The sequence below is a fragment of the Eleutherodactylus coqui genome, chromosome 1, assembly GCF_035609145.1.
Source record: "Eleutherodactylus coqui strain aEleCoq1 chromosome 1, aEleCoq1.hap1, whole genome shotgun sequence".
In the NCBI taxonomy this organism is placed as follows: domain Eukaryota; kingdom Metazoa; phylum Chordata; class Amphibia; order Anura; family Eleutherodactylidae; genus Eleutherodactylus; species Eleutherodactylus coqui.
Window position 1 is genome coordinate 52653381 of NC_089837.1, and position 15347 is coordinate 52668727.

At 43.8% G+C, this 15347-nt stretch overlaps 1 protein-coding gene and 1 long non-coding RNA gene across 3 annotated transcripts in view; one reads left to right on the top strand and one right to left on the bottom strand.

The window, feature by feature from the left end:
• Nucleotides 1-4263, top strand: part of LOC136620967 (cytochrome P450 2K6-like) — a 41872-nt gene extending 37609 nt beyond the window's left edge. The window contains exons 8-10 of the mRNA XM_066596106.1: nucleotides 289-473; nucleotides 3115-3256; nucleotides 4045-4263. Of these exons, the coding sequence (XP_066452203.1) occupies nucleotides 289-473; nucleotides 3115-3256; nucleotides 4045-4223 (506 nt within the window). The 3' untranslated portion in view covers nucleotides 4224-4263. The remainder of the gene's footprint in view (nucleotides 1-288; nucleotides 474-3114; nucleotides 3257-4044) is intronic.
• The window catches only part of LOC136621008 (uncharacterized), a 52078-nt gene that overhangs the window by 16544 nt on the left and 20187 nt on the right, over nucleotides 1-15347 (bottom strand). Inside the window, exons 2-4 of one of the 2 annotated variants that reach the window (XR_010791206.1) lie at nucleotides 6131-6214; nucleotides 5730-5810; nucleotides 4380-4444 (exon numbers count right to left, since the gene is read on the bottom strand). This is a non-coding gene — a long non-coding RNA (uncharacterized lncRNA). Of the gene's footprint in view, nucleotides 1-4379; nucleotides 4445-5729; nucleotides 5811-6130; nucleotides 6215-15347 lie in introns of those variants that run through there. The other variant, XR_010791207.1, reaches the window with a different exon arrangement.

The window sequence follows — 15347 nt, forward strand, 5'->3', positions numbered from 1 at the left end:
TGATGAATGGCAAAAACCTTGAAACAGCTGTATGTGCATGGGCTATGACTTTGCTTTCAATTCCTGGTCATTGTTGCAAGGCTTGTATAAAGAGTCTAACATTGACTTTAGGTATTGCTGCCTTCCAATAGTTGGCATTGTGGAGGTATTGTTTCATCTCCCTTATTTGTTTATTATGACTGTCACATGATCAGAGTTGGAGAACAACTCTAGACTAAATGTTATCAAACTAGATGACAAAACCTTTTACTTTTTTAATATGCTTATGGATTTTTTTGTTCGCCATAGGAAACGTCCAAAGTGAGATAGAGAAAGTTATTGGGTCGGCTGAGCCCCAATTGATTCATCGTAAACAGATGCCGTATACTGATGCCGTCATCCATGAGATTCAGCGTTTTGGAAACATTATTCCAACCAACCTCCCACATGCTACTACTCAAGATGTTAACTTCAGGGGATATCTTCTACCCAAAGTAAGTAAAAAAGAAACTTTATGGCTTCTATAGGCTCATAACTCCTGCTGCTTCTCGGGCAATATACATTGCCTCATGGAAGCACAACTTATAAGATCATAGAATCATAGAATGGTAGATTTGGAAGGGACGTCCAGGATCATCGGGTCCAACCCCCTGCTCAGTGCAGGATTCACTTAATCATCCCAGAGAGATGTCTGTCCGGCCTTTGTTTGAACACTTCCATTGAAGGAGAACTCATTATTAGCGCAAAATTCGCTATTATAGATATACCGTGTGTTCCAAATTAAAATAATATGTGTACAGGCCTGGAGAGCCTTTCAAAGATCACAAGCCTACATCATGTGTTCCCAAAAGAGTCTCCCTTTATTATGCGCGCGTTGAAACTTAAATAAGTTTCAACACAGGAAGTATACAGTTACATTATTTAGCGTGCTGATTGGTTGTCCTCAGAGGGAGGTATTTGTGAGGTAGCTTGTGATGTCATCCATCTGGGAGGAACTTCAGTGAGCACGCTCAGTTCATTCTTGAATTTGGTCTCATGAGGAGAACATCCTGCTTCTCCTCTCTGCTGTCCAAGACAAAGCACTCCTAGATAGCTTTCTGCCAGTTAGAACCGGTTTTTCCAGTTCTTGAGCACACAGCACTAGCTCCTCCAATTCTTGTGGAGGTGGGGGGAGGTGATGTTCCCTTCCTCCAGAAGTTCAGACCATTATAGACAAAATACAGTATATTCACAGTTGATAACAGAAAATGCATACAAAATGGTGAACATATAGGATATCTCCCACATCATCACCTCCCATGGTAACCTGTTCCACTCATTGATCACCCTCACTGTCAGAAAGTTTCTTCTAATATCTAATCTGTGTCTCCTCCCTTTCAGTTTTATTCCATTGCTTCTAGTCTTTCCTTGTGCAAATGAGAATAGAGCTGATCCCCCCTACACTGTGACAGCCCTTCAGATATTTGTAGACAGTGCTATCACAAAGATCCCATAGTCCAGCCCATGCACTGCTTTATGGTTTCATGCATATAGATTGAATGGTCACTTTACTAGAGGCACCCATTTAGCAGCACGATGGATCTCTTTTGGCTTCCAAAACCCCCCAAAATCATCGTGGTATCAACCAGATGTCTGACAATGCAGGGTGTCCCAAGAAAACCATCACTCTACCTCCATCAGCCTGAACTATTGACACGTGAGAGGAAGGTTGTCAGAACAGTGAATGTGAACCCACGGTGCCACAAAACCGATTTTGGGTTAGGGCTAACTCTGGGGACACCACCAGGGTCCCCTGACATTCATGCTTTATCTCCACCAGTCTTCACTGCAGGGAACCCAACACTGTTACTCCAGATATAGTCTTGGTTATGTGTCAGGTGACACAAACTGTCAAGGGTTGGAGCAGGCAGCAGACGGAATAAGTGTGGTCAACAAACAAACAAAGCTCAGAAGTGGAGAAGATGGGAAATCTTAGTGGAACAGGCATGGATTAAAACCAGGAAACAGTAAAGATAATATAGCACCTTTGCCAACTAGAGAAAGTACTTGCTTAAGCACCTTCTAGAGGAATGAATCTTACATAGAGCAAGACCTGTCCAGATTGACCAGGGACAGGAAAGTCGGCTGCATGCTGGCCTTTTAAATAAGAAATGGGCTATGTCGGAGGAGGATTTGGCATCTGCCTCCAGTGACAGCAGGTCTCTGAGTAGGTGAGGGAATTCGGAGGCTCGGTCCTGGCACATGTCAAAAAGTGCATCTCATGCTGCCTGTGCCAAATTCTCAGCTCCTCCATAATCATAGTGAAACAGAAATCTGGATTCATGTGACTAGGCAATGTTTTTAACTGCTCAGTGATCCCATTTTTGTGCTCTTCTGCCCACTGGAATCTCGCCTTTCTTATTGTTTTAGACTGCAATGGAACTCGAACAGGCTCTCTGCTGTTATAACTAGAGATGAGCGAGCACACTTGGATTAAGAAGTAAGATCTCTTTCACTCTCCCCCCCCCCCCCCGCTAACCCATGCCGTCCCCCGCTCACCCCCGCCCCCCGAGCCTGCTCGGACCAGTAATCAGTTACTCGAGAAGAGCGATGCTCGTTCGAGTAACTGCTTTATCCGAGCATGCTCGCTCATCTCTAGTTATAACCCATCTGTGCTATGGTACATCGAGTTGTTTATGTCCGCAGGATCCCCTTTTACTTCAAGTTTCTCCTTGATGACACTATTCTCTTTTTTCACACCACTGTACTGGAAAATCCTACAAGTTTGATAGTGAAGTCCTGGTCCCAGCAAGTCTAGCACCGGTGACCAGGCTTTGTTGGAGTTGCTCAAATCACTAGATATTCCCATTCTTGCGAGTACTCACACTGAAACTGATCTACATAATACTTTCTCATTTAATTTTATGCTGCAGTATGTGGTCACATGACTAATTTTCCATACAGGGATCACCAACTATAAAATGGCAAGATTTGAAAGTGGCCATTCAGGGTAGAATTGCCATGAACTTTTTTCCTCTGATCTGTGCACATGTAGAGTCTGGTATTGAAACGTAGTTATGTGTTGCCTTCCTGTTAGTGATAAACTAATCAATAGTCAATTCTAACTATGACTTTTGTACATGTTCAAATTTCTAGGGGACTCATGTGATTCCACTACTGACTTCTGTACTTTATGACAAGGAACATTTTGTAAAAGCTGATGAGTTTTACCCAAAACACTTCCTGGATTCCAGTGGAAATTTTTTAAGAAAAGAAGCGTTCATGCCCTTTTCAGCTGGTGAGTAGTCTTCTCAGATGTCATCTTTGGTTAAGTAAGAAGTAGAGATGAGTAAACCCCCACTAAATTGAAATCTGTAATGATAATCCAATGCATCAAAATTTAGGACCCAGTTACTTTAACAATGCATTTAGGGCCCTGGACAGTTCCAAAAACAATGGAGCACCCCCATTATTTGTTACCCCCAAAGGCAAATAGAAGTACAACAAGGAGTGTCAAGGCTGGTTTCAGCGACCAAGGCTCCCACTGTATAAGAGTTATCAAGGGTGACTCCAAGGCATCACTGAGAACATTAGGTTTATTGATGGAACAATTTTAATAATAAGTAGCACACTGACTTTTCATAAATCCCCAATACATGACTTGTTGGGGCACGGCTACTTTATAGAAAGGACCAAAGATGCAGAAGATTTCCAGTCCAGGAGCATCTGAGGCAGGCACCGTGGGGGTACATCAAGGACTCAGGTGGGAGCATCTCTGGCAGATATACTTGGAGGTCATCTAAGGAATTGTATGGGGATATCTGTATCTGACACTGAGTGGCTTCTCTGTGGCACACAACTTGGGGGCATTTGTGCAAGGAGAGGACGATTGCACCTTTTTTCAATGTATGAATGTTGGGGGCAATAAAAATGTTCTGATAGGGTTGACCAATTTATGATATTGTAGCACTGAGACCATAAATGTGTTAAAGCAGCCCAGCTGGGGGTATACAGCAGTTTATGATTTTTTCTTCCCTTTAATAATGCCAATTTGCATTCTTTAACCAATTTATTCCATTGCTGTAGGTAAGAGAAGTTGTGTCGGAGAGAACTTGGCGAAAATGGAGCTCTTTATTTTCTTTACAAGACTGCTGCAAAACTTCACATTCCAGGCTCCTCCTGGGGCTACATTGGACCTGACTGCTTCCGGTGGATTCGCCTCTGAACCATTGACCCATGAGATCTGTGCTATACCTCGTCTGTGACCGATGAGTGTCACCAGTATTTGACCGACTTGTGAATGAATTTGCATTGACATCCCCTCTATGAAAGAGATCCCCGCAAATGACTAACGAACAATCATCACTCTGTGTAAAAGTAAACAAATGACTGCCCTTCGTAGGCTTCAAGGACTTTCTGAGTGACTATCTGAAGGATAGTTGCTGCGTGTAAAGGTACCTTAAGGGCAGCTATCCATGACCTGAAACTGAAGAGATGTTGGGTGATGCAAAAATGAGTAATTTTACACGTCATGAGAAATCGCTGGAATGACAGAACGATGACAGTCATTTGCTTTAAAATGCCATCAGTTTACATACACAGATGATTGTTTACATTTTTCCATTATTTCCTCATTCGCTCAATCATTGTGGTAACTGAACAATCGCTTTTTACCTGTAACTTGCAAATCAATGAACAATGATTTTTATGCCTACATAAAATGAATGATGAACAATAAGCAAACAAATTTGTTTATGCTGAACGATTACCGTTCAGTCTTTGCATGATTGAAATATTTTTTTGAATGTCAATCATTCCATGTGAAACAGCCCTAAAGGTTCTTTTACATGGGAAGAATGTCGGGCAAACGATGCCAGACAATCGTCCCTGTGTCTCCGCACTCCTGCACGGGAGCTAGCAGAACAGGCTGGTTCACAAAGTGGCCAGGGCAGTGCAGGAGATTTCTCTCCTTTTGCTCCCCCCGCCCCCCCCCCCCCCTTCATTCACATAACACAGCAGCCGTTCACTACTGAAAAGCGGCTGTTTAAACTGCGCGATGAGCTTCATCGCTGATCGTTTATGCTGCATAAAAAAATCAGCAATGAAGTTCATCACTTATCGTTCAGTTTAAACAGGCGCCGTTCAGTAGTGAACGGCTGCTGTGCTATGTGAATGTAAGGGGCCGGGGGAACAAGAGGAGAGAAATCTCCTGCATTGCCCCCGCCCCCCTGTTGGCCGCTTAGTGAACTAGCCTGCTCTGCTAGGAGGCACAGGGACGAGTGTCAGGTATCGTTTGCCCAACTCTCATCCTGTGCAAACGGGGCTTTAAACAATAACCCAAAGCAGATAATCACCTAAAGAATGGCTGAAAAAAAAAAAAAAAAGATTTTGAATTGCAATGGCCTAGTCACAGTCCAATGCTTAAAACAATTGACACGCCTGAAGAGGGTTGTGCATGCAAGGCATCACAGAAATATTGATGAACTAAAACACAATTGGAGCAGGAATGGTGCAATGTTTCTTCTTCGTGTTGTACAAATCTTATTTTGCTGGAACTGATTGCTGCTAACTGGAGGTCTACAAGGGATCACGTACATTTGCTCCCTACACTGTGAATGTTTGCTCAATAAAAGACACGAAAGATATGGAACAGTTTGTGTGTTATTAGTTAGATTGTGTTTATCTATAATTCTGATAATTAGATAACAATCAGACCGCATTTTATTAGCAATCAATGCAGAAATCCAGGTAATTTCTAAAGATTCACTTACTTTTTCTTGCAACTGTAAACACACCTCTGTCATCTGGTACTCTAACTTTCTCTACCAGGCAATAAGGACTATGAGAGGGAACTGTAAGGCAATGAAGGATAGATATGGAGGACATTGTCTTGGAAAGCATCATCTCTTCATAACAGAGCTTTATGAATATTCTATATTCCTGCAATTACTCCTCAAATACTCTTACAATCATTTAGTCACCAGACCAATTAGGAAGTATACATGTTTCACACTGTAATAGGGATAACATGTGTAGTTCGTTGCAAGAGGCTATAAATACATAGATAATATAGACTATGTAGACTTACATATGAATATTATAAAACAATTAGGATAGCGCTCCACGACAAATCCAGCGCAATATCTTAAAAGAAATAGATGAAGGGACTCACCCGGTGTCTGGCAGGGTATCCTCCACATCCTGGTGGGCATATAGTAATAGCCACTGAAGGGTCCTCTCAGTCTTCTTCCTTATCCTGTAGTCACAGGAGAGCTGCTAAGATAGTATTATGCCTACTGCACAAGTGTAGGCACAGTGCAGTACAAATCAAATAAAAATAAAAAAAACATATCCAGCGCTCGCCAGAAGACAGTTGTTCCAACCCTTCAGCCAAAGTATTGGTTAAGTTATTTTTTTGCAATGCGTTTCGTCACACTCGGCGACTTTTTCTAGTTTTTTTTAATTTTTTTTATTTGATTTGTTACATATGAATGAGATAGAGGTAAAATGGTAAAGCTCAACTGTGCTGAAGAATATTCATATTCTGTACTACAACTAGTATGTTATTCAGAGGCAATCATTATACTACAAAATAGTGTAAAGTAACTATCTCATGGATGATAGATATATACATACCAGTAAATATATTATTATTAGAGATGAGCAAGCATGCTCGTTCGAGCATTAGCATACTCGAAAGTACTGGGTGCTCGAGAAAATTTCATTCTCTCCATTGTCTTCAATGGAGCCGCGGCTGCTACCGGCGGCTCCGTTGAAAACAATGGTCTGCCAACACCCCTGCATTGTTTTTCATGGAAGGGCTTTACATATAAGCCCTTCCCTGAAAAACAAGGATTTTAGTGTACAAAAAAAACTAAGATAAAAAAACCACTTACCTATGTACCGCTGCCGTGTCCCCCACGGGAATGAAGAACACATCCCCGCTAGTAAAAAAGAATTCCCTGCTGCAACATCTGCCTCATCTGTGACAGATGCGGCACAGGAATTCTTCAATTCCCTACAGCAGCTGTCACACATGACAGCTGCGACAGAGGATCCTGCTGCAGGCACCCCCATCAATGGATTTCAGGGAAGGGCTTTAAATATAAGCCCTTCCCTGAAAATCCAGTAAAAGTAGTGTAAAAAAAAAAAATAGATATTCACCTCCCGTTAGCTGCCGGGGCTCAGCCGCGTCTTCTCTGCGATGTCGCCGGCTCTGTAGTGCTGTTCTATCAGCAGTCGGAGATTTTAAATCCCCGCCTGCTGAAAGAGCTTATTGTAATTGGCTGTTGCGCCGATTGAATGACAGGCGAGAGCTGCCTGTTAATGTTAGATTTGTGTGCCTGTTCATGCATTTTTACGTTGCCAGCGGGTGAACGTAAAAACGCATATGCTCGTGTGAAAGAGCCCTTAAGCTGAGGCAAAGCACAATGTCTTTATGGAGCTTTTATGTTTTTTTGTGTTTATTCTGCTCCTTGTCCTTCAGTGAAGAGTGGTGGCTCAGTTGTTAGCACTGCTTCCCTGCATTGCTGGAATTCTCTGTACAAATTCAGCCAACGCTAAATAATTGACCCAGAGACTCTGACAATCACTCACGTACATTCTGAGTTACTGAACCAGTTCCTGGTTCATACGTTCCATCTGCCCATTAGACTCTGGGTGGAAGACAGAGGAAAACGACAACCCGATACTGATATTCTTACAAAAAGCCCTCCAAAACCGGGCAACAAATTGGACTCCCCGGTTGGAAATAATATCCTTGGGAACCCCATGCAGGCGCACAATCTCCTTGATAAATATGGTGGCTAACTCAGGAGTGGTCAGTAGCTTCTTAAGAGCAGTAAAATGTGCCATCTTGGAAAATCTTTCGACGACCACCAAGATGACCGAGAACCCCTGGGACTCGGGCAGGTCGGTAATGGCCTCTCTGGAATGGGAAGGGGAAGAAGCGGGTCTTCAGGCCATCTCTGTACACTCTTCCCTCGGGCACAAATAGGACATGACTTCACAAATTCCCTGATGTCCCGGGACATTCGTGGCCACCAATATAATTGGCCACACAGCTCCAGGGTGTTTCGGACTCCTGGATGACCTGCTAAGGCCGATAAATGAACTTCCTCTAAAATGAGAAGCCGCAAGGCATTGGGAACAAATAACCTCCCCTCAGGGAGGCCTTCAGAAACGGACTGCTGAGCAGCCAGGAGTAACGCAGAGGTGTCAGATGTAAGGGCAGCTACCACCACTCCCGGGCCCAAAATACTCTCTGGCTGAGGCTCCTCTACCTCAGGTACCCCAAAGCTGCGTGACAAGGCATCAGCTTTGACATTCTTGGACCCAGGCACATATGTGACTACAAAATTGAAGCGCGAAAAAAACAATGCCCACCTTGCCTGACCGGCATTCAAGCGCTTGGTGGACTCCAGATAAACCAAATTCTTAAGGTTCGTGAGGACCATAATGATATGACAAGCGCCCTCTAAGAAATGTCTCCATTCATCAAATGCACATTTTATGGCCAATAATGCCCTTTTGGCAATATCATAGTTGCGTTCTGCCTGATTAAACTTCCTAGAAAAGAATGCACAGGGTTGGAGATCAGGTCGACCGGAGGATTCCTGAGAGAGGACTGCCCCCACACCATGCTCAGAGGCATCCACTTCAATGATGAATGGACGATCTAGATCTGGCTGAGCCAATACCGGTGCTGTGGAAAAAGCCCTCTTGAGAAGTGTAAAGGCCTTCACAGTCACCTGCGACTAGGAATTAATCCTGGACCTCTTCTTGGTCAGGTCAGTCAAGGGTTTGGCCACCACCGAAAAGTTCTTAATAAATTTCCGATAAAAGTTTGCGAACCCCAAAAAGCATTGTAACACCTTCAAGTTGGTGGGTTGCACCCATTCGGTGATGGCCTTGACCATGTCTGAGTCCATCCGGATGGCTGATGAAGAAATGACATATCCAAGAAAAGCAATCTCCTGTACCCCAAAAAGGCATTTCTCCAACTTAGCATACAAATGATGGTCTCGAAGGTGGGAAAGAACTATTCGTAAATGCTTGTCATAGCTCTCCCAGTCAGAAGAGACTATCAGAATGTCATCCAAATATACAACCATGAACGTGCCCAGGATGTCATGGAAAATGGTGTTCATAAAACTTTGAAAGATAGCTGGCTCGTTACATAAGCTGAATGGCATGACTAGACATTCAAAATGCCCCAGAGGGGTATTAAACGCCGTTTTCCATTCGTCCCCCTCTCTGATACCAATGAGATAATAGGCTCCCCGAAGATCGAGCTTGGAGAACCAATGGGCTCCTATAACCTGGTTGAGGAGATCAAGAATCAGGGGTAAAGAGTACTGATTCTTGATGGTTATCCTGTTCAAGGTTCTATAATCAACACATGGCCGAAGACCACCATCCTTCTTCTCCACGAAAAATAACCCTGCCCCCTCTCAGTAATATACTCCTATATAACCTCACGTTCAGGGACTGTTACATTATAAATTCCCCTCTTGGGGAACTTGCTCCCGGGAATAAGATTGATTTTGCAATCCCATTCACGGTGCAGAGGTAACGTCTCAGAAAGCTGTTTAAAAAAAAAAAAGCAGAAAAATCCTCAACATACGTTTCAGAACTTCAAGTGTCCCAATGGTTTGGAAAGGTGTTGACGTGTCTCAGATTTACTTATTGACGGCATATTTAAACCATTTGGGTCTTTGATGAACTAATTCGGGATCCCCCTTACAGACACATTTAAATACCTCCAGATCAATTCTTTTCTTCAAACTTTTCAAATACACAAGATACGAATACCAGAGGCAGTTTACCATGGCCTTACAAGACTAACGCAAAATGGCAACTCAAAAACCCGTTTCTTCTATAACTCTATAGCAGATAATTTAAGAGAAGGAAAGAAATGCCATCAATTAAATTGGGAGAGAGATCTGGGATTAAGCATTTCATCTGAGAGATGGATGGAGTCCTTTGATTGGGCTAACCAAGCAACTAAATGCGCAAACATGATTGAAACCCACTTGAAAGTACTCACAAGATGGTACTTCACACCATACCAACTCAAGGCCCGCCATTTATTAAACGACACACGCTGTTGGAGAGGATGCACGCAGGTTGGCTCAGTCTTACTCATATTCTGGTCCTGCCCCTCTATTGTACCCTTCTGGAAGGAAATCTTTGCCTTATTAAAATCTGTGACAGGAATAAAGGCTCCTTTCTCTCCAAATATAGCTCTTCTGCTCTTATCTCTAAAGATACTTCATCCCCCAACTAAACAGTTAATAGGTAATATACTCTTAGGGGCAAAACTGCTTATTGCAAGGAAGTGGCGCACACCTAACAGTCCTCTGATTGAAGATTTAATCCACATGGTCTCTGAACACAGCATATCCGAAAAAGTTTTGGCCCTTAGATACAACACATTAGACAAATATGAACATATGTGGAATCTGTGGCTTAAAAAATTTCCAACATGATGTCTTCACCCCTGTTCTACCCAGTTTTAAATGTTATGTAACTTTCTAGTCATGTTACACTTTTAATTTCTTGCCTACTAAAATACTCGTAAGATTTACTATTAAAATCTGGTTCACAATAACTATACGAACAATTGATGTTGTTTACAAACTTTATAAATAATCTCTATTAATGAATATGTCAAAAATTCATCAAAATGATCATATGAACAAATGTTGTGGTGATTGTACATTTTCAAGATTTTTCACCATTGACTCTGTACCGACGTCATCTCACTATAATATGTATGTTACTCATGTGATACCAATAAAAACCGATTGATTTAAAAAAATCCTCAATATACGGAGGTAACCCCTTGACCTGACAGTCAGTAGAATGCACCTGGACTGAGACCAAATGCTCGCTGCAACCCTGCCCCCATTGCACTAGTTCAGAGGTGGACCAATCAATCTGGGGATTGTGAAGCCAGAGCCAGGGTAACCCAAGGACTAAATCAACCGAAAGGCTTTCCATCACCAGAATGTAGCACCCCGACAGAAAAAAACAGTTGAGAAGTACTCGTACTGATTAACCCTGCTGACAACGAAGTGGAATCAATACCTGAGACCTGGATCGCAGGATTCACTGGTAAAAGCCATGCAGACATAGACCTGACAAATTGGAAATTAATGAAGTTCGCGGCTGCCCCCGAATCAATGAAGGCCCAACTGTTGAAGTTATGAGCATTATAAGAAATAGCAAATGGCACAAACAATTTGGAACATTCCGGAAGTATCTGAGCTCCTAGGCGATCCCTACTAACGGAAACCTACTAACAACAAGTCTATTTTTGACCTATCAGGATACCTATTTAGGAATGGCACCATCTTGGCCAGATTCACCAGCATCATTCCTTTTTCCAAAACTTGCTTGTCCCTTTCCTTACCCCTTTCTACTGCACTTTGTCGCTCCATGCGACATTGCAGTACAATGGGAGCAAACATGCTTAAATCTGCAGCTCGCCCTCATTAAATTGCCAACAAAAACCCAATTTCTCCCTTCCTGACTGCCCAAAATGGCTTCCTGCCTGCAAACTAGTGGCTGAGCCTGAAGACCCAGCTCCCCCCTGAAAGGGCTGTCCTTACCGCAATGGGGCCATCACCCTGAGCCAGGGTCCAATGTCCTTCTGGTCCCATCTAACGGAAGGGCGAACCGCCTTCAACTGCCTAAATTGCTTGTCATATAGCAGCTAGGTCAGACCCCTGTAAACTCTATAAGCCTCCCCAATTGAATCCAAGTAACAAAAAAGCCTGGAACTATTTTCTGGTGCTTTTTCCACAATTACACTTGCTATTATTGTGAACACCTGCAGCCAGTTCGTAAACGGCTGCGGTATTAAATGCCACCTGCGCTTCTCTTCCTCTTCCTTCTTATATTCAGTCCTCTTCCCTTTTGTCCATTTATTTTCCCTCACCTCTTTTTTCAAATGAGCTCCTAAAGACCCCTCAAAGGAAAAATAAACTTTACTTTTTGCTCTATCATCCAGATGGACCCGCATCTCCATCTTTTTCCGTCAGAACCTTGACCGCTATGCACGCTGCCTGCTGCACTCCTGTCAACCCAGCCAAGCTTCCATATGGAATGCTCTCCCTGCTAAATGACATAATTGATGGTACGGTCCACGCCGAAATGGGCGACGGAGCCAGCCCTACCTCCTGCCTCTGCAAAAATTGCCACATACAACCCCACCAATGCTCTAAAGTCGCTATCTGCGCTGTGTGCATCCACAAATACTCCTTCGCCCCACACATTACCCCTTAAACTATCCCCAGCAGGCACTACCTGGCTATCTAAATTAGATGGACAAGCAATAGAGGTTATCTCATCGGGCTGCGTAGGGGCTGTGGACCAACCAGCTGCTCCTCATCCACGAACCGTCCCCTCTGAACTTCTGAATCCACGGCAGATTGCAACTGCTCCACTGGACTCCCAGTCTCTCCAACGATCTACTTCTCCACAATGCAAACCACTGTCCTCCCTCCACTTCCATCCAACTTCTGGATCTCCAGAAAACCTGGACCACCATCTTCTCGTGGCCCATATCTGTGATGAGGCTGCTCACTGACCAGTTAATCGCCAGGTGAGCAGCTCCTCATGCGTCCTCCACTCCCTACCAAAAGTCCAATACTAGGCACTGCCTCTTTTTGAGAGCAACGCCTAGCGCTGGCAGGATTCCCCCCGGGCCTGCTCTCCCCCCTGGCGGGTGGTGTGGGGGAGAGCTTGCCCTTGGGAACCTGTGAAGGGCTCCTCAAATCGCACTGGCACATTGGCCCGTGCTTGGCGCTAAGCCTCACTAGCGCACGTACCCTCCGCGACCTCTTCTCCCTCCCTCCATCGCCAGCATCCTTGGTCCGCTCCAGCCAGTCCAGACCATGATCCACTGCCCGGATCTTCTCTATCACCGTGTCCATCTTCAGATGAGTTGAAATTCCTTTCCAGGCTCTCTTCTTCCGCGCTGTCCTGCTGCAGATCCTGCTTTTTCTTCCAACTGCCACTCTGCTGCTGGATGTAGCTCCTCCTTTTTCCCCTGACACTTTCCTCTTTTAATTATTCCTGTCAGACTAGGGCCAACCTCCTTAGGTGTGTGTCTGATAGCGTTGTTCGACAAATCAAGTCGGATAATTGTTCCTGTCGGACTAGGGACAGTCGCCCTGGGTGTGCATCTGATAGCGCTACTGGACAAGTTTGGTAATAGGTCCTGTCGGGCTAGAGATGGCCGTCCCAGGTGTATAAGTGAGGTAAAAATTAAACTCAATTAGGCCATCGTGATACACGATGTCTAAATTTAAAACTAATTCGGACGTCGTGTTATACGATATTTAAATTGCTGAAAAAAAGGCCGTAGATGATGGTCTTTTGGATCCCGTCCAGTTGGTAGTATGTAGAGAAAGGAATTTTGGTAAATAGACGATTGTTCAAGTTTGCAGAGAAAAGTAAGTGACGTAAAGTTGAAGTAAGATAGTTACAGTCACAAGATGGCTTTGTTCATGTGTTTTGAGTTGAAGACAAAGGAAGGCCAGCCCTTCTTCACCATCTGAGGGCACCGCCCTGGCCGTGTCATGATGTTTTACTCCCTTTTGCCCTGCCCCTAGATGGCCGTGTTGTTATTGGGGCCAATACCAGTCGGTATATCTTGATACGTGTCTACTATGTAGTATTCCTGGACCCTCCCATCACCATCGCCCAGTCAGGCCACGCCTTCGGTGGCCATCTCCGTGCCAGCCATGGCCCAGCGGCCATTTTAGCATCTGCTGTAACAATACCTTCAGTTGCCGCTCAGGCGTCATCTTAGCCCTGCAGCAGAAATGAGCTGGCTTCTCATCTCCCATCTATGTATGTTTTTACCTAGCATACCAATTCTTTGCACTGCAATGATGAGTGCCCTTTCTGAATTTTGCATAGAAACATTCAAATTCCCTCATCCCGCCTGCAAACAGCCTTCTCTCGAATATCTGTTCTTCAGTCTGTGTTTAGCACCCCCATCCCAAGTAGGTTTGTGCTTAGAATTGCCCACAAATGTAGTTGTCGCAAGGAGGAACATGGGGGAGAAATGTGTTATGCAGAATCTGTGAACAACTATGTGACAATTAACCACCGTACCGTTTGTCCTGTATATTTTAATGTCCTAACACTGTGTCATTGCTGTATGTGTTGTCCGTTTCTCATAAGTCAGATAGTGCTGAGGAGAAAGGTCACTATAGGTGCTAGGATCGCAGACGGCAGTAGAAAAGCTTACAGAGAGAGGGAGAGGATCAATACGTGATTATATATATATATATATATATATATATATATATATATATATAAATAGATAAAGGATTAATGCTTGATCTGTGAAAAGCCGTAGCTGCTGGTCCCCTCTCACTAAAACCCCCCTTACTTTGTTTTTGTCTTCGTCTAACTTCTCAAGGCCAAGAGATTAGAGCGAGCAGAATTTAATACTAACTTAGAAAGTAGCTTTGTTTGCTTTAATAGAATAGAACCCGTAATGAATCCAGTGAATCATACTGTCTTAAATATAGGAAAATAGGAATTTTAAGGTATATTCTTGCTGTTCTTTGTGTAAATGTCAATTCTGTGATTGGTTGGATGTGTGTGTAATTGCTGAATGTGTGTTCCTTTTTATGGGAAAATATTAGTGACAAAGTGGTTGCTGTGGAATCTGTTGTACATCTCTAGTATTACAAACAGTTAAAGTTTGATTGATTCCAGAGACAGGTGGTAGCGATTGAATGCATTTGTGTGCAAGATGAGGACAGTTGCACCGTATGCGTTTTGTCCTGGTGTGAACGGTGTGCATCCTACTGTGTCCTGTGTGAACTCTCCCATACTTATGTGACTCAGCTTCTCCTATAGGCTTTTTTAGCTGGCATGGTCTGTATGCCAGTTCCTTCTGCTCCTGAGTTTCACCGCTTTTAGGGATAGTCAGACCCAAGGTTCCAGCGCAGGGCTGCTGTTATGAGGGTGGTCACTCTGCTTACAGGTAGGGGGTCTCCCATTCTCTCTGCAGCCAAGGGTCAGTTCCACTTTCCCTGTCTAAAGTCCATCTACATGAGGAGTCGGCTAATAACTGCTCAGGGACTGTCCTCAGCTGGTCTGGTTAGTACAATGTATCCACATTTTCCTGAACTCAGTAACAGCGTAAACATTGTTTGTGTGGTGAATCATAGGGTTATTAACATTTGAATGAGAGGACCAGACTTGACTGCATGGATGGATGAGAGTTAGTGATCTGTGTTCAGACTGTGATGAATGTAAAATGTGTGATGCAAATATTGACTGGGGATAGAAGTGTTTCTTCCCCACTGCATAAGACTTTACTTGTTTGTGATATGGATGGGCAGACTGTAGAGTTTAAA